General features: G+C 33.1%; 3 protein-coding genes and 1 non-coding gene across 7 annotated transcripts; 2 read left to right on the top strand and 2 right to left on the bottom strand.

Annotated features, from left to right (window-relative positions):
• Window positions 1–6,387: 6,387 nt before the first annotated feature.
• On the top strand, window positions 6,388–7,984 carry LOC18052972 (putative UPF0481 protein At3g02645). Of its 2 annotated transcripts, none has more exons than XM_024191612.1 (2): window positions 6,388–6,463; window positions 6,587–7,984. In XM_024191612.1, exon 2 carries the CDS (start codon window positions 6,605–6,607, stop codon window positions 7,892–7,894), a length of 1,290 nt encoding a protein of 429 aa, XP_024047380.1. In that variant the 5' UTR covers window positions 6,388–6,463; window positions 6,587–6,604; the 3' UTR covers window positions 7,895–7,984. The 2 variants fall into 2 exon arrangements, with proteins under 2 accessions (XP_024047380.1, XP_006447106.1); XM_006447043.2 differs by having other exon boundaries at window positions 6,410–6,470.
• Window positions 7,985–9,927: 1,943 nt separating this feature from the next.
• On the bottom strand, window positions 9,928–10,000 carry TRNAK-CUU. The gene has a single exon. It is a non-coding gene; the product is annotated as a tRNA-Lys (tRNA).
• Window positions 10,001–11,260: 1,260 nt separating this feature from the next.
• LOC18052971 (calcium-binding protein CML38) lies at window positions 11,261–11,987 on the top strand. The gene has a single exon (XM_006447042.2). It carries the CDS (start codon window positions 11,397–11,399, stop codon window positions 11,820–11,822), a length of 426 nt encoding a protein of 141 aa, XP_006447105.1. The 5' UTR covers window positions 11,261–11,396; the 3' UTR covers window positions 11,823–11,987.
• A 3,355-nt stretch (window positions 11,988–15,342) lies between these two features.
• On the bottom strand, window positions 15,343–24,315 carry LOC18052969 (ribulose-phosphate 3-epimerase, cytoplasmic isoform). Of its 3 annotated transcripts, XM_024191466.1 has the most exons (9): window positions 23,906–24,022; window positions 23,610–23,614; window positions 22,738–22,800; window positions 22,532–22,638; window positions 22,309–22,406; window positions 22,021–22,113; window positions 21,852–21,893; window positions 21,191–21,357; window positions 20,069–20,248 (listed from the first exon to the last, which is right to left on the bottom strand). In XM_024191466.1, the coding sequence occupies exons 1-8, from the start codon at window positions 24,020–24,022 to the stop codon at window positions 21,202–21,204; spliced, it is 681 nt and encodes a 226-aa protein (XP_024047234.1). In that variant the 3' UTR covers window positions 20,069–20,248; window positions 21,191–21,201. The 3 variants fall into 3 exon arrangements, with proteins under 3 accessions (XP_024047233.1, XP_024047234.1, XP_006447103.1); XM_006447040.2 differs by lacking the exon at window positions 20,069–20,248 and having other exon boundaries at window positions 21,004–21,357; window positions 23,906–24,315; XM_024191465.1 differs by lacking the exons at window positions 20,069–20,248; window positions 21,852–21,893; window positions 22,021–22,113; ... (3 more) ...; window positions 23,610–23,614; window positions 23,906–24,022 and adding an exon at window positions 15,343–17,429 and having other exon boundaries at window positions 21,191–21,316.
• Window positions 24,316–24,947: the final 632 nt, after the last annotated feature.

Here is a 24,947-nt window from a genome sequence, read left to right as displayed (position 1 = left end):
GTTTATTCTGATGTTGTTGATATTGCGGAGACGGAAGCCTTGCACTTGATTTAGTTGGGAGTACGTTACATTTGTACCAGACACCTAATTTTGGCTTCTTTTTTTTTTAACAGTCCCCATTGTTTTCGTAAATAATAAAAACTAAAAATTTAAAAAAATTTACACAACAAGCTCTAATTAAAATATAATAATTTTCGAATTCTAGAAAATACATTTGGTATTTTCTTCAGCAAGTTTCTATTTTTTCTCTAACATTAAAAGCTATAAATTTCAATAATTTTACATAATAAGTCCCAATTAAAATGTGATGATTTTAAAATTCTAAAAGAATATTTTCCCTCAATCATTATGTTCTACTTTAATCTTAATGTATTCATTATCAAACTTATAATTCTTCTAAAATATAAAAAAAAAAAATAGAGAGTCTTCTAACCACATAACTAGATTAATTCTTAAATCTCATAAAAATGATGCTTGCATTCTCTCAAAAGAAATCTATTGTTTTTTTTTTTAACTACTAAAATAAGAAAAGAAGTATATCTTTCTTTCTATAATAAGATCCAAACAATTAGGGCATAATGAGTGCGGTTAAAGATGGTGAAATAGGATTATTTTACTAAAATTTAATCCCAATATAGTGTTTAGTGTGAATAAGTAAATTAAAAATAATACAGCTTGTGCCAACTAAATTCTCATATAATAATAATATTTTTTTCCCTAAGGGGACCCTTCGAATAAGTTTTCTAGACTATATCTTATGCTAACAACATGAGATAAAAGGACTATGTTGGACACCCCAAAAATTAGTTAATCTTAATTTTTTTTTGAAAGATGATTCTCTCTAATCTATTAATTTAAGTTATTATTGATTCTTTGTATTTTAAATGTAAGTAATAGAATAAATGTTATACAATTTATTTTTTCACATTAAATAAATAATTGAGATAACACTTTCTCAAATATTATCTTAACTCCATATATGTGATAAGGAATAAGTAATTTTACATAATTTTAAATTTAAATATATAAATTTATTATTTTGAAAATATTATTTATAAACTCTATAATGAAATTTAAATTACTATCCAAACATTTATTTAATATTTATTTTTTGATTTTAATAGTGTTGAAATTTACATTAAACCTTATCCATCCTACGTTACACTAAACACAAACGATATTATTGTAATCTAATTTAATTTATCACAAAATATGAAATAATATTAAATATAAACATATCCTATTTCATCCTATCCTATTATATCTTATCCGGCACACAAAGCATGCCCTTAGTGTACTCTTGTCAACATATAGAAGAACTGCCATTTCACTAACTGCCATTTCACTAATCTAGTTAATCCCTTAAAAAACTTATATTTGTAATATTTGCAGTTTACTTTCTATATTCTAAATATGATCAATAAATTCCTTGGCGAGTTACGGCAAAATCCAATCATCAAATTTTGCATTCCGATCATAGTGCATGGCTTATTTGATTGATGTGATTGAGAGCTGATAGGTCCCAACCAAAGTTAGCTAACAATCACAAGAGTTTTTCTGCTTATGGCAAGAAAAAAACCAAGATGAATTGATTTAATTGACTGAATGCCCTTTTATTATGCTGGAGCCTTTATTTATAATACTAACATAACAAACTCAGCCCACAATCTCGGCTGTAATCAAGATACGTAAACTGAAATAACACCCTTGCTACTTTTACGAAACACAAAGCTAAACAACAACTACTAAGAATTTGATCTTATCCTCAATCCTAAGGATTTGATCTTATCCACAATCCTTGCACGATTGTTAAAGCTATCAAATCCCTTGATTCTTGCTCTAACAACTTTGATTCATGAACCATGCAAGGACAAAGCTCAAGTCTTCACGTCATGTACTTGGGATTTGGCTTATGCCCTCTGCTGGACTTGCGTGGCTCCAATGACTGTGATTGCTCCTTATCATTAGCCCCTCCCCGGAGAGCACCCTTGTCCTCAAGGGTCATGTGAGGAAATTATTGTTGTAGCAATGTCGTGTCTTTCCATGTTGTTCTCCTTTGTTTTCTTCTCCATGTAGTTCCTCTACCACAAATTCTTCATACAAACCCTCTTCCGGTGTTGTTTCGCATTTCAGGATCAATAAATGTGCCTTGGTACACTTGTGGCCAACGGTGAATTTGTCATTACAATTGAAGCACAATTCTTGGGCTCGCCTCCTCTGCATCTCTTCCTATGATAGCCTCTTATAAGGTGTTGTTGGTGTGGCTCGATTCGAAGCAAATGGGGAACAAATAGGAATTGGTGATATGATCATTCTCTTCTGTCGTAATATTTGATCATCCTTCATATGTGCTAGACTAATGGCTTCCTTCAATGTGCGGGGTCTAAACATACGGATGTCTTCTGCAATCTCTGGTTTCAAGCCCACCATAAATGTTCCCACCAATGCTTTTTAAGACCACCCATGAACTCGGTTCCCAAGCCTTTTGAACTCCTTCTGATATTCACGCAGCGATCTCGTCTGCATGACCCGAGATAAAGCTTCATCAAAATACTCACACTCTGTCGGCCCAAAACGTGCTCATAGTTCCTCAACGAATATTTTCCACGTAACTGGTGGCTTTTCTTCTTCACAAGTCCTTCGCATCCATTGCCACCACTGATTTGCCTTTCCCTCCAAGTGATATGCAGCTAAAGTTACCTTGTGTTCATCCATAATTTCCTTATATTCAAAGTTCTGAGACACCATGTTGTACTATTCTGTTGGATCATCGCCGGCGAAATGGGGAAATTCTAGCTTGGTAATCCATGTTGGAAGCATGTGCCGCCCTGCATCTCTTTCCTCACGAACAAGTTTTGTAGAATCTAAATTTTCAACTGAGTCATGACTGGTGGTGCCCTTGGTTGTATTGTTTGATTCCACAAGTTTGCTTATTGACTCCTCAAGACGCTGCAACTTGTCATTGATTCCCACCTCCATCCATTACATTATGTCCTGCAAGCTCCCAAGATCAACTTCAATTCGTTCCATGCGTTCCTTGTTAGTCGTCATTGATAGCCTAGCTCTGATACCAAATGATATGTCCCAACCAAAGTTAGCTAACAATCACAAGAGTTTTTCTGGTTATGGCGAGAAAAAAAACCAAGATAAATTGATTTAATTAACTGAATGCCCTTTTATTATGCCGGAGCCTTTATTTATAATACTAACATAATAAACTCAGCCCACAATCTCAGTTGTAATCAAGATACGTAAACTGAAATAATACCCTTGCTACTTTTACGAAACACAAGGCTAAACAACAACTACTAAGAATTTGATCTTATCCTCAATCCTAAGGATTTGATCTTATCCACAATCCTTGCACGATTGTTGAAGCTATCAAATCCCTTGATTCTTGCTCTAACAACTTTGATTCATGAACTCATGCATGCATGAACCATGCAAGGACAAAGCTCAAGTCTTCACGTCATGTACTTGGGATTTGGCTTATGCCCTCTGCTGGACTTGCGTGGCTCCAGTGACTATGATTGCTCCTTATCAAGAGCGAAAAGAAGCTTTCTACACAAGCTTTTAGATTTATGATAAGAATTCTAAAGTGATGTTCTATTAAAAAATGTCTATAGATTTTAATTTTTTCTACACACCTGTTTTCACATTTATGATAAGAATTCTAAAGGGATGTTCTATTCAAAAATGTCTATAGATTTTAATTTCCTCTACACACCCACCAAATAGTATTCTTTTTTTTATTTTTTAAGTGGTTAGATCCATAAATTTCCCCTTTTTTTCCCTCCATCTTCATGTTCTTATTAACTAATCTTTCTAGTATAAGAAAAAACATAAGCTCATAAAATTCATGGAAGTTCAACATTTGTTTTAAAATTCATATTTAGGGAAAAAAAATTTTGATTTACAGATTCATCAATCACCACCAGAATATTTTCATTTTTTTATGTGAATATTACACAAATTAATCACGTAAATGTAAAAACGCAGATGCCATAAATGATAAACATGACTATCGATCAAATGTATAACCATTAACCAAGGATAAGAGGTAAATTTATTCAAATAAACTATTATATATTCTGCTGAAATTATTAGTTGGTACCATACTACCTTAATTTTATGGAGGATTAAGTGGATTAAGGTCTTAAAAATTTTCAATAAAAAAGTATGAAAGAGATGAGAGTTATAAGGTTATTTGATGTTGAGCAAGTATATAGAAATAAAAGTTAAGTTTGATTTATCTAATTAAAATAATTGTTTATCATTATAAGTAATACTATCTTAAATGGTAAAACATTTAAATGCGTTTTTTATTTTTAAAAAAATATACTAAAAAATGGAAAAAAATTTGTAATTGATATTTTAGATAAAATGGGTGTGGAAAGTATTTTAGCAAGTTAAAATAATCCATCTATATTTTTAATACCTAAATATATTCATCTCACCAAATTACCCTTGACCCATATAAAGATCATAAAATATTTTAATGGACCTATGTGTCAAAATTTTAAAACCTACCCTCTTCTTATTTTTTTTATGAAGCAGGGGCTGCAACATTAGTAACCAAGTAATTGCATCATCGCCGTTCGAATAATTTTGTAACTCTTTAGTTGAATCTAATGGTTGGATCACAAATAAAAAAAAAAAAAAGGACATCAAATCACGGTTGCAAGCTGGCTGGAGCTCAGTTTCAGTAATAGGGAAAATCATCTGATTTGAGATTTTTTTAGATTATAATATTATTTTGGAAACGGATAGGAGCTGTTGGATTGAATCCAATGATCTTTACTTTATCTTTGTTTAACTTTTTGCTGTCATCATGTACAGCAAAACCGTGAACTTTAGAATCACATCCAAAGGTCACAAAAGCATCGCAAATGAAAGAAAGCCCATTGGCCATTACCATCATTAGCACGCTTTAATTTTATAACAATTAATGGAAATTAATATTTAGTTCCTACTTTTAAGAATCGATTTAAAAAAAAAATAGCCCACCCATTTTATGTTGACAAAGACCAAAAAGGTTATTACATATTACATATTTTTTAATTATTAATGCGTATCTTACTTTATATTTGTCCTTGTCTTAGAACCCCGTAATTGCATGTTTGGTATGACTAATCTAATGACTAAAAATATTTATTTAATTTTAAAAGTTCTTTTTATAATTTTTTATGTTGTTTGGTTGCATTTTCAACATTTTAAGTAAATGATTAAATAAATTATTTTACTTCTATTACTAAAAATTTTAATTATGGGCTCTTTTATGGGTTTTTGGAAGTAATGGTTAGAAATTTTTTTTAAAATGTTGAACTACCTAAAACATAATTCATTTATTTCACCACCTTATTTATTTCTTTTAATAATATAACTTTAAATTTTTTTGTCGACAAATAAACAATTAAATTTTATTGGTAAAAATTTTATTAAGAAAAAGTACTACTTAAATAAATTCTAATTGAAAAATATGGCAAACTGAGCCTGTAAATCCTTAATCTAATAGTAGACTTGTTCTCTGGACAAAGCAGATTACAAGTTAAAATCTATACAAAGCAGATTACAAGTTAAAATCTATATAAGGACTCAATATAATCCTTTTTCCACAAATATGGATGGTGGTCGTAGATAATTAAATATTCCTCGATGGGGTTAAAATTTTCGACCGAGTCTCGATAGACTTCCGACTTCCGATGGCAAAACCAATCAATGCCTCAATGTGTCTAAGTATTTGAATTCCCAAATTCCGGAAAAGGGAAAAAAAAAGAATAAAAGAAGAAGAATGGCATTTTCAATATCTTTTTATTAGCCGAAGCAAAGTATAAATTCTCCAGGACTGGTATTTTTAATAATGATTTTTACTTTTCCTCTTTAGCTTACGAGAAATTCTAAAATAAATTAGAAGTATCATATTAGTCATATAATAAGTAGATCATATTATAACATGTATATTTATTTTAAAAAAATTATCATACAAGTGATGATTATATTAAATATAATTACACATATTAGTCGATTATATTATCTCCACTGTATTCTAAAATTTCTGCTAGCTCACATTATATGATTGGCTCCAAATTAAAAGGGATTAAGGATGATTTCACATTGTACATGTGAACTTTACCCACTTTAGTAAACTTGTTCGATACAAAATCCCACATATTCTTCATATGCGCTTTGTCTTTAATATCTTTAATCAGCGAAAGGCATTGCATACCTGCAACAATAGATAAATCCTTTCTCCTGCGTCTTCTTTTGTATCCTTTACCATGCATATAAAGATCATTTGTTGCTTCAATACTTCATGCATGGTCAAGGTTCATTGCATTTTCTTGCTAACGCCCTTAAACTTTTTTTTTTTTTTTTTTCAAAAAAGTACATTCTGCAGGTTGCTCAAGAATAGAGTGAGAACTCATGAAGATTTGATTCATAAATCAGAACAGGAATCAAATTTGTAAGTTGTAAGTATGCGCAATTTAAATCAGCAACTGTTTCATTTGCATTTTTAGTATACCGAAGTATATATGAATGTTCAGCTTTTCAAGTTCTCACTCTGATTCTTGTTGAACCCAAGCAGAAGTAGAAGAACACTGCTATGGCAGAAAGGGATCAGATCGTGGTTGATGTAAAACTATTGGGATCCTCCTTTGAAGATATGATGGCAGAACCACTCGCCATGGCACTTAATGCTAGCATCTTCAAGACCCCGAAAATTCTCTTGAGGCATAATGAAAGCGCATACATCCCTCATGCATTTTCATTTGGCCCTTTCCACTGTAAAAATGAACAACTCAAACTTACACAAAGAATCAAATGGAAGTACATGCAAGGCATCCTCCGAAGATCACCGGATCCACATCTCAAATGGAGGGAGCTCGTCGATGCCATCGCTTCTCTCAAAGATCCTGCTCGACAGTGCTACGCAGGTTCTATTGATTTGGATGATCGAGAATTTATAGAAGTTTTAGTGCTTGATGGTTGCTTTATTATTGAGCTATTCCGCAAAGACTGTGATATTTTACCAAAAGAGCCTGATGATCCTATATTTGCCATGTCTTGTTTTCTAGAATATTTAAACCATGATCTCATTTTGCTTGAAAACCAAATTCCTTGGCTGGTTCTTGAGCGGTTGTTCAGCTTGACAATGGCTCCTGATTCTGAACGAAAGTCTTTGATTATGGTTACTCTCGAATACTTCGCTAACATCTTCTCATCTAAAAAACCTGATGAAACAAAGCCAGAGCAATTCGAAGTCCGTAACATCAAGCATATTCTTGACCTACTGCGGCATTCATTGGTTTTGCCTTTGGAAAAAGGATACAAATGCAGTAATCGAAAAAGGGAATGGGATATTTGCCCTTCTGCCATGACGTTGCAGGAGTCCGGAATCAAGTTACAGAGAGTAAATTCAGCTAGTATCCTCGATATAAAATTCAGAAGTAATGGTGTTCTTGAAATCCCACCTTTGCTTATCCAGGAAACAACAGAAACTCTTTTCAGGAACCTCATCAGCTTTGAGCAATGTTGTCCGAATTATGAACCAATAGTCACTTCTTATGCCAAGCTCATGGATAGTCTCATTGACACCAATAAAGATGTAAAGTTACTCTTCGAGTATCACCTTATCGATAACTGGCTGAATATCGGGGATGTAACTCAGTTTTTCAAAAAGCTGTACTATGATGCTCGTGTCAAAAATTTTTATTATCTTCCTGTTTGCCAGGAAGTGAACCTGTACTGCAGGCATTGGAGATCTCGTTTGAGATATGCATACACGCACAGGTATTGTGGCTCCCCTTGGGCCATTGTTTCTCAAGTTGTTGGTACTATCCTTTTGATTCTGGCTATCCTTCAGACTTTGTTTTCCAGTCCTCCTTTTAAATGATCAAATTGTTGAATGCTGTGTAAACCAAATTTAATTTGGTTGAATCTTGTATAAGCCAAGAATCTGCTTTTGCTTAGATTGTGATACAAGTTGGGCAAGTCCAGGTATGAAATAAATGTATTTTATAGTTCATATTGGAGTGAGATACTCTTGTTTGTTTGTGCAGTAAGGGATGGTGGTTTCATTTTGCTATACCCATTTTCTTTTTTTCTTTTTTTTTTTTCCTATCAAAAAGATACTATTAACCTTGTAAATACCAAATCTAGTTTCTTTTCTTTCTCTGTGAATTCAATGTGGCATGGAAAAACCAGATTGCTCAAGTTGTTGGTGAATGTGAAGCATAAATTAACTTTGATTAAATATACAAGTAACCTTACTTCTCTACGTATTAAAAAGAAAATTGAACCTTTATAACTAACATATCTTGCTTGCAAAAGAGGTTAAGAGAAAAGACGTGAGATGTGATCTTGGGATACCGGATGGTTTACTATAACAAAAAAGAAAAGACCTGAGAAGTAGACCCGCAAGATTCCCACAGCCTGGTATTGTCTTGTGACTTGAGTAATATGCATCTACTTGTCAATTTTCAGACAATGGTGAAGCCATTGAAGTTGTGAGTTATAAGAGAGTTATCTTTTGTCCAAAAAGATTGATGCGGTTGGTGGACCAGTAAGCTTGTCACATAATCTCTTGCTAGCCAATGACTGGCAAATGCTGGCTATAGAAGAAATGGATATTGTCATGGGAATCTTCTTTTTCTTCTTCTTTCTTTTCTTTTTCACTTTACCCTAAGGAATTGGATAACATAGTCATGACTGGTAGGCTCAGCATGTCACTCAATGCTAGCATCTTCAGAGCCCCAAAAATTCTCTGCAGGCAGAATGAGAAAGCATACACGCATGCTCATGCATCTCCATGTCCTGTTTGCTAGGGTTCTTAAACCATGACCTCATTTTGCTTGAAAACCAAGTTCCTTGCTTGTGCTTGATCGTTTTGTTTAGCTTGACAATGGTTCCCCGAGGCAAGTTACCAACATATTCTCAGCCGATAAACCTTCTATAATATAAATCCTGAACAATTCAGGAACCAAGACATCAAGCATACTCTTGAGTCTTGACCAGTTAAGGCTCTCAATACTCTTACCTTTCGGACGAGACGAATCCGATGGAATGCGTTTGGGTTGGCAGTAGGGTGGGTACGGCTCGATCCGGTTCAGTTCGGATCGAAATTAAGCAGAACCGATTTAAATCGGTTATTTTATAAAAAGAAATAAATAAGAACCGAACTCAATAAAAACCGAATATAAACGGATCTTTTTGGATCAGTTCAGTTCGGTTCGGTTTTTTCGGTTTTGGGCCTATTGGGCCTATTTTGAATTTCTAAATTTTTAGCCCATTAGACCTCATAAATGTAATAATTTTTTTTAAGAATTAATTTATCCTAATTTCATTATAAATATTAACAATAAAAACAAAGTATTCAAAACACATTTTATCACTAATATCTTACTAACTACTAATAAGGTACTTACAAAATATGAAATATTAAGATTTCAAAATACATAATCAAACTCCAATACTCCATCTACATAAATATAATGTTGTAAAGATAAATAAAAATAACAACAATTAAAACTTACAACACAAAATAAAAAAAAAATTTAAAAACAAACACCAACAACAATTTTTAAATATATATATATACCTGTAATCGTGTGTGTGCATGCCTATTTTAGTTATCTTACGCACCAATTAAAATTTAACACGTGTTTATTTAAATAAAATTTTAAGAATAACCCGATTTTTCGGTTCAGTTGAGTGAACCAAATACCGAACCTGCATTTCGGTTTTTTTTACTAACCATATATTTCAATTTTTTAAAAAATTAAAACCGATCCAAACAAAATATTTCAGATCGATTTTCTCTAATGCACGATTTTTTTACCCACCCCTAGTTGGCAGCAGCCTTTATATCATCTTGGACAGAACATTTAGCAATGGCATCCTTGAGATCCCGCAGTAAAACAATAAATGCGCCCACCGTGGGGCTCGAACCCACGACCACAAGGTTAAGAGCCTTGCGCTCTACCGACTGAGCTAGACGGGCTGATTTAGGAAGATTGTCCATCGTAAAATATGTCTTTTTATATGTTTCTCGTACAATTCCGCAAACTACATAATTGCGTTCTGATTTACATAATTATTTTTTTAATTGTTATGTGTTTTTTTTTTTAATATACATAACCTCACAAAAAGGATGCCGAGCAATATAACTCGAAATCTATTTCCACAATTATTGGAGAAAAATCTATTCTTGAAAAAAAAAAAAAAAATCTTCCTGTGGTGATTTGAACTCATGCGAGAAATATATACATCCTATATAAGAGAAATTGTCCCTTTAAAACTTGAACTCATGCTGTGCGTGTGAATTCTCAACATCGGGCTAGGGGTCCAATGGCATTATGGTTTATTTTATAAGTTGATTAATGATCAAGTGTTAGGAGTGTGCTCTATCTTACATATTGTGGAGTTAAGTAATAATTAAAGTAATAAAGCATCTACTTTCAAATAAGATTTCTTAGCCCTCTCTTTTTGTCTATTTAATCTTTGGGAAAAAGAATTCTTGTCATATCAACGAAAATATAAATTTAATTTATATGTACAGCTTTTACAAAAGGTTATTGTTGTTATCATTCAATTGAAAGATAATCTAAAAAAAAAAGTAGAATCGCAAGTGTTTTTACAAATTTTTAATTTACTTTTTCCCTCTAATATCCATGCACGAATCTTCTTCCCTTTCCATATTTCTGGGACACCTCAATTTCCTTGCACCTCCTTTAAGAATGAAATTCAGTCAACGAAGAATGGCTATGAAAAGAAATTATAAAGCTCTCCCTATTAATTCCCACCTCTTTCCTCAAGTCCTTGTTCTTTTTTTTTTTTTTTTTTTTTTTTGGGTATTTGGTGGGTATGGAAGTTTTGACGGTTGTGGAAAATCTTCTAGGATATTAAGTCGGTATTGCTGTACCGTCCAAAAGGTCTTTATAAAAAAAGAAAGCTAGCTCGCAATAATTTCAATTAATTCCCACTTTGATATGGTATGATTCCTTTCACAAATTACCATCACCGCATCATTAATTTCCTAATGCATGACGATATGGCAGGCATGACCAGTTAAATTTTCTTTTGTTAAAAAATAAAAGTCAACGGTCTTCCTTCTTCACTGTACAAATTGCAGGACACCCCAAATCACAAGCAAACCAGTCAACTCACGCCACGCGTGGGGTTTCTCAATCGGAAACTTCTACTTTTCCTCCTCAGACTTCCTGTCACCGACTGGTCTCCGTATATAAAGATAAGCTCCTTGCCAAATCCTTAGGGTTTTCAAGTTCTTCGCTTGCTCTTGCATTTTACATCTGAATCTATATCTATATCTATATGTACACACACGCAAACTAGCTGCTTCATCACCAACCAAGCTGCATTATATTTCTTATCGGGAAATGAAGGAGAAGTACCAACAATATGAGCGTGTATTCAATCACTTTGACAGCAATGGAGATAGAAAAATATCTCCCTCGGAGATACAACAGTGTGTTGAAGCAATTGGAGGGGAGCTCTCATTGGCTGAGGCGGAGGCAGCGGTCGAGTTCTTGGACGCAGATGGAGATGGGCTGCTAGGGTTTGATGACTTTGTTAGGTTAGTTGAAGGCAGTGGTGAGGAAGAGAAAATGAATGACTTGAAGGAGGCTTTTAAGATGTATGAGATGGATGGTTGTGGGTGTATTACGCCTAAGAGTTTAAAGAGGATGCTTAGTAGGCTAGGGCAGTCCAAAAGTGATGATGAATGTAAGTCGATGATTGCTTATTTTGATCTCAATGGTGATGGAGTCCTAAATTTTGATGAGTTTAGGATCATGATGTCGTGACTTCATAGATCGTTTTGTACATTTGTATATTGATTATTATATTTTGGCTAATGCTAAGTTACATACATGTATCTTACACCCCTCTCACATGAATAGTGAATGATGTGGGTCCACTCACTATTCATGTATATTTTTTATGAATTTAGAATATCATTATGGTGTGAATTGTTGTGATCCCATTGATGTAAGGAAAATTTTAGAATTTGTTCGTTTCAGTTTTTTTTTTATATTTTTTTTAATTAGAGTTAAACTAAGTGTGTTCTTAGGATTCTTTAATCATAGTGCGACTGTAATTCATTTTTTTTTTTTTTTGGTTTCAGTTAATTTAGGGAGCCAGGTTAATTATATTATAAATAGTGATGACTTATTATTGTTTTAGGTAATTATTGAAAAAGTATAACTTTTCCCTTTATCCCCTTGATAGGAATGTTATGTTGAAATTTTAATTATCTCAAAAATGTAGGTCATCTTAAATAATAGCATCATCTTATCTTCATTTTTTCTAGAATTATTGGGCTCCTTTATCATTCCTTGTGCTATCTTGCTTCTAGTTTTCTTAATATCATGTTAATAGTCTTCTTTCTTTTTTATATGTGAGTGGATTAGACGTTTTTTTAATATTAGAAAAAGTTAGAATCTGGACAATACTATATAAGATTTAATATAAAATTAGTTTCAATAATTATCTAATAGTCTTCTTTCTTTTGATATGTGAGTGGATTAGACGTTTATTTAATATTAGATAAAGTTAGAATTTGGGCAATATTATATAAGATTTGATATAAAATTAGTTCCAATAATTATCTGATTGTAAATATATCAATATTAATCTCATGTACTATGAGTTGTAATTTGAGTAATAATCTATTTGAAGTAAAATATCCATCTATTTAGAATAGTCATAGAAAGCCAACTCATCATGAAAGGAAGAGGGATCGTGTGCTTTAGTTAGAGAAACGTGTGATCTAGCATAATTAAAAAAAAAAACACGAAACTTGACTATAAAATTATTGGACCGCCAATGCTGAAGTTTGAAACTCGCTTATAGGATTGGAGTGGGGGTTTAGTTACTAACATGTTTTCTTTTTTATCAGTCATTCTTCTATTTGTCAGATAGCACAAATAAGTCATCTCCGAAAAGCTCTTCAAATAAAATAAATTTTATTATTTTAATCAAACATTTTCCTATACTAAAATAATATGATACTATATTAAAGACTTCAAAATAAAATTCTTCAAATGAATGAGTGTTTTTCTCTCTCCTCAATTTCAAAACCCTTTTTGTTATTATACCTTTTTAAATAAGTAATAAAAAATTATTTAAAGAGTGTGCTGATAATGCTTTAATATTACACTTCTCAACTAATATCTCAAATACCATATAACCTTCATTTATTAAATAGATAAATAATTTTATAAAATTATTAGATTCACCATCTACTATATAAATAATGCATAAAATGTGGGCTAACATATTAATTACTCCTTATGCCAAGCGTGATGCGATTTGTAAAAGCGCGGTCCGACAGTATTGGATTGACTCCAATTTACTCCATAGAAAATTAAAATATTTTGTCAAAGTTTGTTAACGAGGCAGGTTCTGCCTTTTTGTGACTTTGACAAATTAATTGTCAAAATTAAAGGAGGTGGGCTGCTGCTGCCTGCGGCTGCTTTAATATTATATATAGCCATGCTGATGCACTAGTGATTCAATCTAACTCTGCCCAATGGGCCGTGCTGGCCATCAATTAGCAGCCCACAAGGGCTCGTGGGCTGGCATGGCACGGCCTATTAATTTGGTGGGCCGTGCCGTGCCCATCTTTTTTTTTAGTTGAGCTCAGCATGACCCACACCACGAGCCTCGTGCCGCGCTGTGGGCTGTGCAAAAAAAAAAATCACCAATTTTTTATTTTAGCGTGCTTAAAAACGCCTTCACGTCTGACGTGCTTTATTCAAGCCCACATGTCTGGTATGCTTTTTTAAGCCTACCAATAATAAATATGAAAAATATTTCATTCACAAATGAAACATATCTCTATTAAATATTAACTAAGTTATGATTTAATATTAATATGAAAAATATTTCATATAAAAAATATTTTATTATTAATGTTGTAAAATCTTTTATTTTTTATTTATCATCTATAAATTTATGATATTTATAATTTTATTTATTAAAATCATGATATTTAGTTATTTACTTATTCATTTAATAAATTATAAACATAAATAATTAAATAAATAAATATCATAAATAATATTATTCATTTAATAAATATCATAAATAAAACTATGATATTTATAATTTTATTTATTAAAATCATGTTATTTACTTATTCATTTAAAAATTATAAATATAAAAAAATTAGAATATTTATTTAAACTAAGATTTGATTATTTAAATTAATTTTTAAAAGTCTATGCTAAAAAATATATTAAAACAATTAATTTCAAGATATTTTTCTTTAATTTCATAACATTTTATATTTACTTTTTATTAAAAAAAATTACTTAAATATATTTTGGCTCACGTGCTATTGATTGCCCACGGGCCGCGTGCTAGCCCACCAATGAACCGTGCTTTTTCATGTGCCGTGTTTTGGCCCATCTCTAATCGTGTCGTGCTTTTAAGGCTCGCGTGCTCAAAATTCTAGGCCCGACACGGCCTACATGCGTGTCGTGCCGTGCCTCGTGCCCCACCAAAATGTGCTCGTGCCGTACATGCCCGTGCCCGAGACCGTGCCGTGCCACGTGTTACACGGCCCATTGGCCATCTCTAATTCAATCCACTCAATTCACAACAAATAATTCAATCAAATACTTAATATTAAACTCAAATTAATAAAATTATCAAAGTATTTTTAATATCTAGGAGTTTAATTTGCGGGGTTATAGTTTATAGGATTCAAAAATGGAACATAAATTATAAGATATTGTATTTTCAAGATAAATATTTAACTTTTTTTTAGGGCTTTTCACACCATAATAAATCTCATCTCATGTATAACAATTGGAGATTAATTATTACAAGTACAATCTAAGGGGTCCAGCTATGTTGCAACAGTGGTACGGTACCACGGTTGCTTTCAGCAATTTGATCTAACTAATACAATTGTACAACTATAGATCAAATGGCTGGTTGTAATAGTGGTACGGTACTACTGTTGCAACATAGTTTTGCCCTATAAATTGATGTGTAAATTGTATTATATCGAATTTTTTTTAATTAAACCTGCTTCAATGTATCAAAAACTCAGTTTGAAATCAATTCTTAAACAGGAAAAACTTACACTCACGACACGCGGAAAGTCTTAAATCTTCAACCTCAATAATGAGGCAAGAACATAGTTTCTGATCAATAAATTGTTATTTTATAATTCTTTTTAATTTACTGGTGCAGTCAGATTACCGGGGTCAGAAATGTGATAAAGAAACTCTAGAACCTGGTATCATTACATGTAACATATTATTTCAGAAAACATAGAGAGTAGAATACAAAAGTAGAATCCTGCACCTCATCATATCCAATAATACTTTGCTAATTACATATATACTGGATCCCACCACCCTTATCAAAAAAGCCACTTCTCAAAAACACAATTATTTAAAAGAAGAACTAGAACTACATTTACTGCTTCACTGATTTGCTGTTGATTGATTACTTTGTAGCAGATGCTTTTACTAGAGGTTTTGAAGAGCTCTCACAAATTGAAATATGTTCCCCTTGTGGCAATTCTTCCACTAGTCTTGACAACTTCTCAACAATTTCTCCAGCACTTGGTCTCATTTCGGGATCTTCCTCAACACAAGCTCTTGCAAGATTGGCCACTGTGACAGCAGCATCAAATGAGTAATTCTCACCCAATGCACTATCCATCCATTCTCTAAGCTCATCTGACGTCTCTGCTTGCAATATGGACTTGATTTTCTCTGAAAGCCAGACACTGCCTTCATCTTTCTTCCTTGGCCTGTTTATTGGCGTTTGCCCTGATAACACCTCAAGCAAGACAATCCCATATGCAAAAATGTCAATGCTTGGAGCAATCACCCGCTCATGAATGTACTCAGGAGCCAAGTATCCCATGCTCCAAGAAGCAGGATTTGTTGAATAAAATTGTGGGCTCTCGTTGTCATCATTAACACAACTTGCCATTCCAAAATTGCCAACTCTGGCATTAAATTCTTCATCTAAGAAAATGTTCCTGCTCTTTATGTTCCTGTGAACATAACTGGGGTTCATGAAATGGTGCATGTATTGCAGCGCCATGGCTACATCAAGACAGATTCTTAACCTCTGGCTCCATGTCAAGAAACAATAGCAAGAGGCAATGAATTGGTTCTTCATTGCTAACCCGCCATGAAGCCAATCCTTTAATGATCCGTTTTTTGCATACTCAAAGACTAGAAATGAGTGATGGCCATCTGTTAAACAAGTCCCCAGAAGCCTGACTATGTTGGGGTGATGATGAGTTGCTTGTTGCACAAGCTGCATCTCAAGTTTCGTGATAACTTCATGCTCTGTGCGCTTTATTGCCAAGTTTTTCCCATTGAGCCGGCCATGGTAGACAGCTCCCTCAATAAGATTACTAGAATTGAAGTTTTCAGTTGCCCTTCTCAGATCCTCAATAGAATAGGATTCTAATAGCAGCTTATGCTGCTCTGCAGTGTCAATGATTTGGCCTTCAATGGTGCTCTGAGATCCTTCAAATGACACCTTCTTGTCACTTGTTGTTCTTACGCTTGCACTAAGCTGTTGCAGCTCCACATCTCTACAATCCTTATGGCTAATCATTGGACTCTGCTGCTTCTTCTTCTTCAATAGGATCACAATAACAACTGCAGCAATAGCAATGCAGCCTCCAACAACAGCTCCACTGAGAGCAATATAAGCTCCCACTTTCAACATCTTGGACTTTTTCTTGGGTGGAGTAATATCCGGGATGCTGTAATTTGTTTCAGGAACATGCAAATTGGGGTCATGGAGTTTTGCAAGAGGAGCAAGAACGGGCTCACCATTAAGAGGAATCAAAATAGAAGTAAAAGCTAGTAAATCCTCAGGCTTAAAACCCTCCAAAGATTTGTTATTAGCAGCAATTATAGCTTCTGGGGTTGTGTTAAACTTAGCAGCCAAGCCAGATACAGTATCACCCTCGCCTACCGGATAAGAAACAAGGATTCTTGTCTCCGGCAGATTCTCGGATGAAGATGGACAGGCACATCTTAAGGGAACTTGTAACCGAGCCTTATCATCAAGATCCCAAGGAGACACACTTGGGTTCCTTTCTTTAATAGCTCCACAAGTTGTCAAGCCCTCAAGTGATTGAGCTATGCTATAAAAGCTCTCGCCTTTGATTGTAGTTTTGGTTAAATCAGCTTGAAAGAAGCCACCATTGTTATTGCATTTACAATCAATAGGGATCAACAGAGGCTGATCTTTGGGAAGGAACTCTGTGTCAGCAGAGAATCCATTGGCTCGAGCAATCACAAAGCGGTTTAATCCCAAGTAAAAGCTGAGATTGAAAAGAGATGAGTAGTAAGAATTTGTCCGGAGAATTGCAAATGTGCCACACTGATACTGTGAGCCACTGCATCGATAACCTGAAACATCTGCAGATGAATTTGTATCGCAGTTAGGCAAGTTGTTGTTCTGTCCAAATGAATAAGACACAAGTGAACAAATGAATAAGAACAAAGCAGCAGAAGCAGCTCGACAGTAGAGCTGATGAGTGATGAGAGTTGTTGCCATTGTCACTCAATTCAACGAAGCAGGTGGGTTATTAAAAACAAAAGAGATTTTATAAGTTAAGAGTGAATATTTTGGATCCATACACAAAAAAAAGGGGTTAAATAAGAGTATTTAGCAAAGCTGTAGAGGGACAGAATTCTTGGGGATGCAAAGGAATTGTTTTTTTCTTCTTCTCTTTTTCACTGACTCCAGCTGTTTGGGGTTAAGCACTTATAACTAACATTGGGCTTCATACCATTCGCTAAAAGCCGGGGGTGTGGCTGTTTGTTTCAAAAATCTAAAAAAGAAAAAAGAAAATCAATGGCCGGTGAATCCATAATAACCACCATCAGTATCCTGAGTTTAACTACTTTCATAATTATCTTTCTTGGGTTTTAAAACTGCTTTTTTATAAGCCAAATTATGCAGATAAATCCATCCATACACCATACATGTCTTAATAAGATAAGACAATGCTCTGGTTTCTGCCTTATCTAGATAAAAGGAAAATGTGAAGTATTTTACGATTTGTCACATAGTTCATGGATACATATATGAACAAATTAATTTAAATTGTACATGCATCAAAATACAAATGCTGATTTATATGCATGTGCATACATTCTTGTAATTCGTGGCACAAGTGCATGTCAATTGATGCATCGAACAAGTTAAAGAAAAATCTTAAACCTAATCCATTAAAACTTTGACGAATACCAATTATAATAGAAGAGAGGGAGAAAAAGGTAATAGACATGATAAGAATTTGTCGACAAAATTATGATATCCGTCTGTATATCAAGTGTAATTCGGACTCTCTCAGACAAAATGTATAAGAAGATTTGCTTTCGTTTGTTAACTGAATTGATGATCCTTCTGGCTTTTCTTCACGTATATCACGTCACTGATGACCAAAGTTCTTTCATTTAAAGAAGAATTTTAAAACAGGTCACGTGAATTGCGGTTGTTTGCAACATGGGCATTTAAAAAAAAAATTGTGAGAGAGGTAGCCTTTCTATGCATGGACCTCGAAGGATGAAAATTAAACTCTAAATTGCATATACGAATGATAATGGTGTAGAATACTCGTGCATGCATTTCTGAGGATTGAAAATGAAATGGAGACAAGTTTTGTAAAGCAGCGAGGATAGGAATGATGTGGGTTTTGAAAGACGTTATTAGAGGTTGATGAATATTGATGATCGATATCGAGGAGACGTCCATGCATGGTAAAGCTGAGGCAGTAAAGTGAGACTAGCGATTGATAGGTCAATTTGGCCATGAAATTCCTAAGTTGACAAGCAAGCACCAACGTTCCAAAAGTAAAATGTACCCACTATGGTAAATCATCACACCATATCATAGGCCACTAGGTATCTCTATCATTCAATAGCATTTTCTCTCTTCCAATGATAACCCAAAAGAACAAAGGCATAAATTTTTTCTTTATATATGTATGTATGTGTGTGTGTAGAGAAAGTGAGAGATTTTCATGTACAAGTGTCTTCATTTTGTTCAAGCTGACACATTATTAAATCATATAGTTTAATAAAGTTAATATTCAATGGCGCTCGCAACTGAAAAGACCTAATTCGGTGTTTTAAAATATTGTAAATAAATATCTACATTAAAGAATGATTATATATAGAGAGAGATGGAAAGAGAGGGAGAGTAAAAGTTCGTTTAGTCCCTATATTATGAGGTTAGTGCTTATTTAGTCCCAGTATTTTTAAAAATATCTTAACACATCCCTACCGTTAAACTATTGACATCCATGCCATTACTTTTTATTCATTTTGGCTTGCTTTTATAATATTATCCTCTTAAATAATGTTTCTTTTTTGTGGGACAATAATAAAAGAAAAAATTAAAATAATTCCAAAAAATAAAATAAAATAAAAATAATATATATTAATTTTTGTGAAAGCTCACGTATGTCCAAAAATTAATATTATAAAAAAAATTAAACTATCAATTTTCTTGGATATTAATAAAAAATTAATATATTAACTCCTTTGCAAAGTGTTCCACAAAAATTATAATTATATTTTTTATTTCTATTTTATTTTGGGGTAAAATTGGTAATTTAATTTTTTCTTTTTATTAAAGTTAAAAAAAGAAACATTATTGTAAGAGGGTAATATTGTAAAAGCAAGTTAAAAGAAACAAAAAGTAATGGCATTGTGTCAATAATTTATCAGTAAGGATGTTTTGAAGTATTTTAAAAAATATATGAACTAAATGGATACTAATCTCATCATATAGAGACTAAATGAGCTTTTACCCTATATATATTACATTACAAATTTATTAGGACTGATTTTCATTAGCGCAATAATAATGAGCTAAGAAGCTTGAAAATTAACTTTAAAAGAGAAAACAAAATATATTCATAACAAATTATGGAGAAATTTATTTGTCATATGTACAGTTGGAGGATTTCAACCCCTTCTCACAAAATTGGAGAAGAAAGTTGAGGATCATCCAACAAAAACGTATTTGAGTTAGTAAAATTTGCATATGGAGAAATTAAATTTTATTAAAATATAAACTTTAATTATAAGAAGAGTGTTTAATGTGGCTTGTGTCTAATGTGGCTTGTGTCTAATCCCCAAGTAATTAGTGCTGAATGCATGAAGTTTAAGCACGCGAGTGTCTTCAGAATAGGGAGATTTGAGTGACACACAGGAACATTCCACGACTGCAAGCACAAAGAAGAAGAAAAAGTACTTTTCTTAAAAACAAAGGGAATAAGTGCTTTTATGATCCCAAGTACCAACACCAATAGAACGAAGAAAAAGGACCCTATTGAGAGAGCTGAGACTAGAGAATTAACTGCACGTGAGAACACGTGATGACCACTCAACAAGCATCCGGGACATGAAAGGACTTTTTTTTTATCTTTGATCGAAGATTACAAATTATATAATAGTGTGCACTCGTGTGCTACTACAACTGAAGCCATCTCGTGAGTTTAAAAGCCACTTGGACTTGGATCCATTAGAACTCAGAAACAAAGCAACCCCTACAACTTGCCTATAAAGGAAAGATGTTACTTAATGATGAAGTAATGTGTTAAATAGCATTAGCTGCTAAGATGAGTGATTCGAAAGATATATGGATGGATATATCATGATATCTTTTAATTAAGTTTTACTAAGCATTTTACACTGCACTTTATTAAAACAAGGATTTAATCCACCAAGCAAACAACTAGAGATAATATTTTTCACAAAAAAATTTCCCAGGTGCGAGGTATTTGCCGGCATTCTGACTTTTGACTAGATTCTACAGAGTTGTGCATTTGGCTAATTGCACCTAAGTTCTCAGCTCAGTGTCATGGCATAAGTATGTCCAATTTGAGTGGCCCGTGACATCAGGGATGCATTTCTTAAGCATATTGTGTCCAAAATTTATTAACAATCTTTTTAATTGCAAATGTAAGTATGCATGCACTATCTTCCAAAAGAATATATATGCATATGAAAGTATCTTATACATACAGTTTACTTATTAGTAACAAATTTTCTTGTTTCTTATTAGAAAAAAGAGAAGAAAAAGAAAAAGAAAAATTTTGACAAGTGACGAGGTACACGAATTGCAAACATACATTGAACAGAGTATAGCCATGGTGTTATCTTACCCGCAAAAACATCAACTGTTTTTCTGGGCATCTTCAACACTCTTTCTCATGAGTGATATAACATGGGCTGGCTCAGGAGCCCCGAACACTGAACTTCCAGCAACAATGCAGTTCGCACCTGCAGAGGCTGCCTCGGCAATGGTTGAAGGTCCTAAACCACCATCGACCTGAAAACCAAACAGGAAAAAATATATTCATGTGCATGTTCCACTCTCGAGTATTCCAAAAAAAACATATGATCATTCTAAACCTCACAAACTTAAACTTGTATATGCAGGTTTTGGGGTGAGTGGGAGAGAAAAAGACCACTTCTTCGTTTACTTTTTCATTTCTTAACCTTAGTACAGACTTCTCCCAATCCTATACCAGCTATTCCATCCCAAAGAGCCCCTAGATGCAAAGTGAATATCAAAACCACAGAAAATGGGGATTTTGGCACAGACAAGTAGTTTTGAAAGGTGTAGGATCAACATTAATTTCTTGTAATTCTCTTACTTACGGGATTACTTCTAGCAATGGTTAAGAAATGATCAAGATTAATATGAAAATAAACATGATTAAATCAACAGAAGTATTAACATTTACATCAAATTCAATGAATTGATCTACACTGGAGCTTCTTACAAGAAAAGTTACAGAATGAAATAAGAGATGGACTTACCTCTATATCAAGAGATGGATACCTATTTCTCAATGTACGCACCTGAATCATCCACCAGAATAAAGAGATTAGGAAAGGTTACCACAAGTAAGAAGACAAAATAATCATCATATCAGTAATAACGAGCATAATAACAAAGAGAAAGAAGGGAAGATGAAAGTAATGGCACCTTATCCATCATTTCTGGCATGAACTTTTGACCACCAAATCCAGGTTCTACAGTCATTACAAGAACCATTTCCACAGGATTTGCACCTTCAACCTATAAATTTTTTGAAATTATAACAAGGTCAAAACTTTTAATGTCTGGATTCTTTTAAAAAACAATCCTATCAGTTTACTGAATGATAAGCCACAACAAATTAAACTTAATTGAGTTTCATATTGCTAATTCAGATTATTCTCTTTGAGTATTCTTTTTCAAAAACTCAAAATCGAAGGAGGAAAGAATTTATACCAGGGGATAAACTTCTTCAACGGATGTACCAGGCTTCAATGCCACACCAGGCCTCATGCCCTTAGACTTAATTCTTTGGACAAGTTCTTGCCAGTTATCTGCAAAATGAACCAGGATACCTCTTCATAAGATGATAAGAAGGAGATGACAAGAGATTGAGAATAATATCGAAGAGAAAAAGAATAGAAATGAAAAGGGAAAAGAAGACAACATCATAGCCCACCTTTGGATATCTCCACATGAAAGGTAAAACCTGAAGCACCTGCTTTACCCAGAGGTTCAACATAATCAAGAGGATTTGTTACCATTAGGTGACAATCAAGATATGCCCTGTGACAGATTAACGATGATTGTTTATCTAATAACCATTCTAAACATGCCACTCCCACAAGAACTAAAAATTTTGAAATGATAGGCAAAAGATGTTACTTTGTATGCTTTCTCAAACTTTCAATCACTGGAGCACCAATAGTTAGATTTGGAACAAAGTGCCTACAAAACAAAGAAGGCAAGCGTTTAAAAAATAAAAAATAAGAATAACCCAAAAAAAAAAAACAATGTGCAATACTTGATCAGCACTGATCCAACTATCACAAGCAGCAAAGCGAAGGTCATGTGAATATTGAAGGACATAAACCATCCAGATTAAAAAGCAAAACACATAGAATTTAACAGTTTCTTACTCTCAGAATCACAATATGATTTAGTGTGACTCACCGAACAGAGAAGCCGGTCTTAGTTGCTCTACCTTTCAAGTATCAATATCCTCATTGACAACCACGATTCTTTCTTTTGTTTATAAATAAACATTCAAACAAAGTATCGATTATTTAGTAAACCCAACTCCTAGAATTTACTAGCAAATAACGATGGCCTAAGAATGACAACAGAACTAGTAGGTACACAATGTCATTCAGTTTAGTTAAATTTTACATAACATTATTTTCAATTCCCACTTGCTTATAGCATCAGCAGCATCCCACATACAAATTACAAGAATCACTTTCAAGGCTTCAATGTAAAACTGTCCTCGTCCTGTTTAATAACATCGCAGAAACTTCATTTCCTTGTTTTACACCAAATAAAACTATCAAAATCCAAAATATTGTAGCATTTTTATTATTTGATGATAGTAGACCTTAATTTTCTAAAATTTTTAGAGAAGGGTAAATAAACAGTCCATGAACGGAACTCTTAAACAGAATTACAGAATAGAATCTGTCGAAGTGTAAAAGGAACAACAATTACGAATCGAATGGTTACGATATTAATTCAATGGAGAGAATGCGCATCAAACCTACCCATCCTGCACACAAACAATAAGAAAAACACGTTAATTAGAAGAACATTTCACAATAGCAATGTATGATGCAGTCAACGCAAGTCAAACAGTACATTAGATAAAGAAAAATAAAAATAATGATCTTGTTGTTGTTCGTTTCATTACTCGTATCTGTCATCAATCTGGAATTTGAATTTATATATAAAAAGGATTTGCCAAACAGGGCGTAAATAAAACTAAAAATACAATAAGCTAACCAAATTATTACGTCATAATGGCGATTAATTCTTACAGCGTAAAGTTAAGGCAGCATACCATGATGTCCATGTGAAGCCAATCGGCCCCACAGTTGAGTATGCGCTCGGCCTCGGATGCTAAGTTGGCGAAGTCCGACGACAACATTGACGGTGCTATTTTTGCCGTTACGCCCATTTTTTTTTTTTGTTTTGGTTGGATTTACGACACGACGCGACCCGATTCAGATGCGCACGGGTTTGGACTCTTTTTGTCGGAGAAGAGAAATCGGAGAGACAAGAAGATTCTTTTTTTTTTTGTTGCAAGCTAAATATTATTTTTTTGAGATTTTCGTTTTTGTTTTTCTAATTACTACCAAGACCCGCTCTGACCTAACTCTGTTCAGTACCTAACAAAACTTCCGCGGCTCTGACAACGGAAAGTGAAAAATTAACGGAGGATTACGCGGCAGAGTAGACTACGCCTAATCCTATTTTCACGATTTTTTTTTTTTATAAAGAAAGTAAATTTTGTTAGCGTTGGGGGGTTTGGTAATCTTCTTATTTTTTATTACACTCACGGTAAGAATTTAAATTTCTACACTTTCGTATAATACAGTTTAAAGTGCCAGTTTAATAATGTTGTGTCTTTTAAAATAATTATTAGAGTGATGATATAATTATAAATTCTTATATAACTTATCTTGTACAAACTGACATGACATTAATCTATTGATTGAATGAAAATATAAAATAATAAAAATAAATCATATGGACCAGGATATATTTAATTTAACTAATAAATTAACGTCATATCAGTTTGTACAAAATAAATTTATATAAAAATTTATACATATATCATTACTCTAATTATTATCATTCATTCTGTAAAAATAATTAACTATTAAAGTGGTGTCCGGTTTGAAGAAACAAGAGAGGAGAAGAGAATAAGAAAATAAATAAGGAGATGGTGAAATTAAATTTGATTGTTTAGTTTAACATAAAATTTTAAAAGTAAAGAATATTACAAAAAAAAAAATCTTAGACTAGTTTATCCTTTATCTTACATACTAAACTTTCAACGTTTGTTATAAATATAATTAAAAAAATTAAACTATGAATAA

The sequence above is a fragment of the Citrus clementina genome, unplaced genomic scaffold (assembly GCF_000493195.1).
Source record: "Citrus clementina cultivar Clemenules unplaced genomic scaffold, Citrus_clementina_v1.0 scaffold_2, whole genome shotgun sequence".
Taxonomy (NCBI): domain Eukaryota; kingdom Viridiplantae; phylum Streptophyta; class Magnoliopsida; order Sapindales; family Rutaceae; genus Citrus; species Citrus x clementina.
The sequence above is the reverse complement of the archived record's forward strand: the minus strand, read 5'-3'. Positions and strand labels throughout refer to the sequence as shown.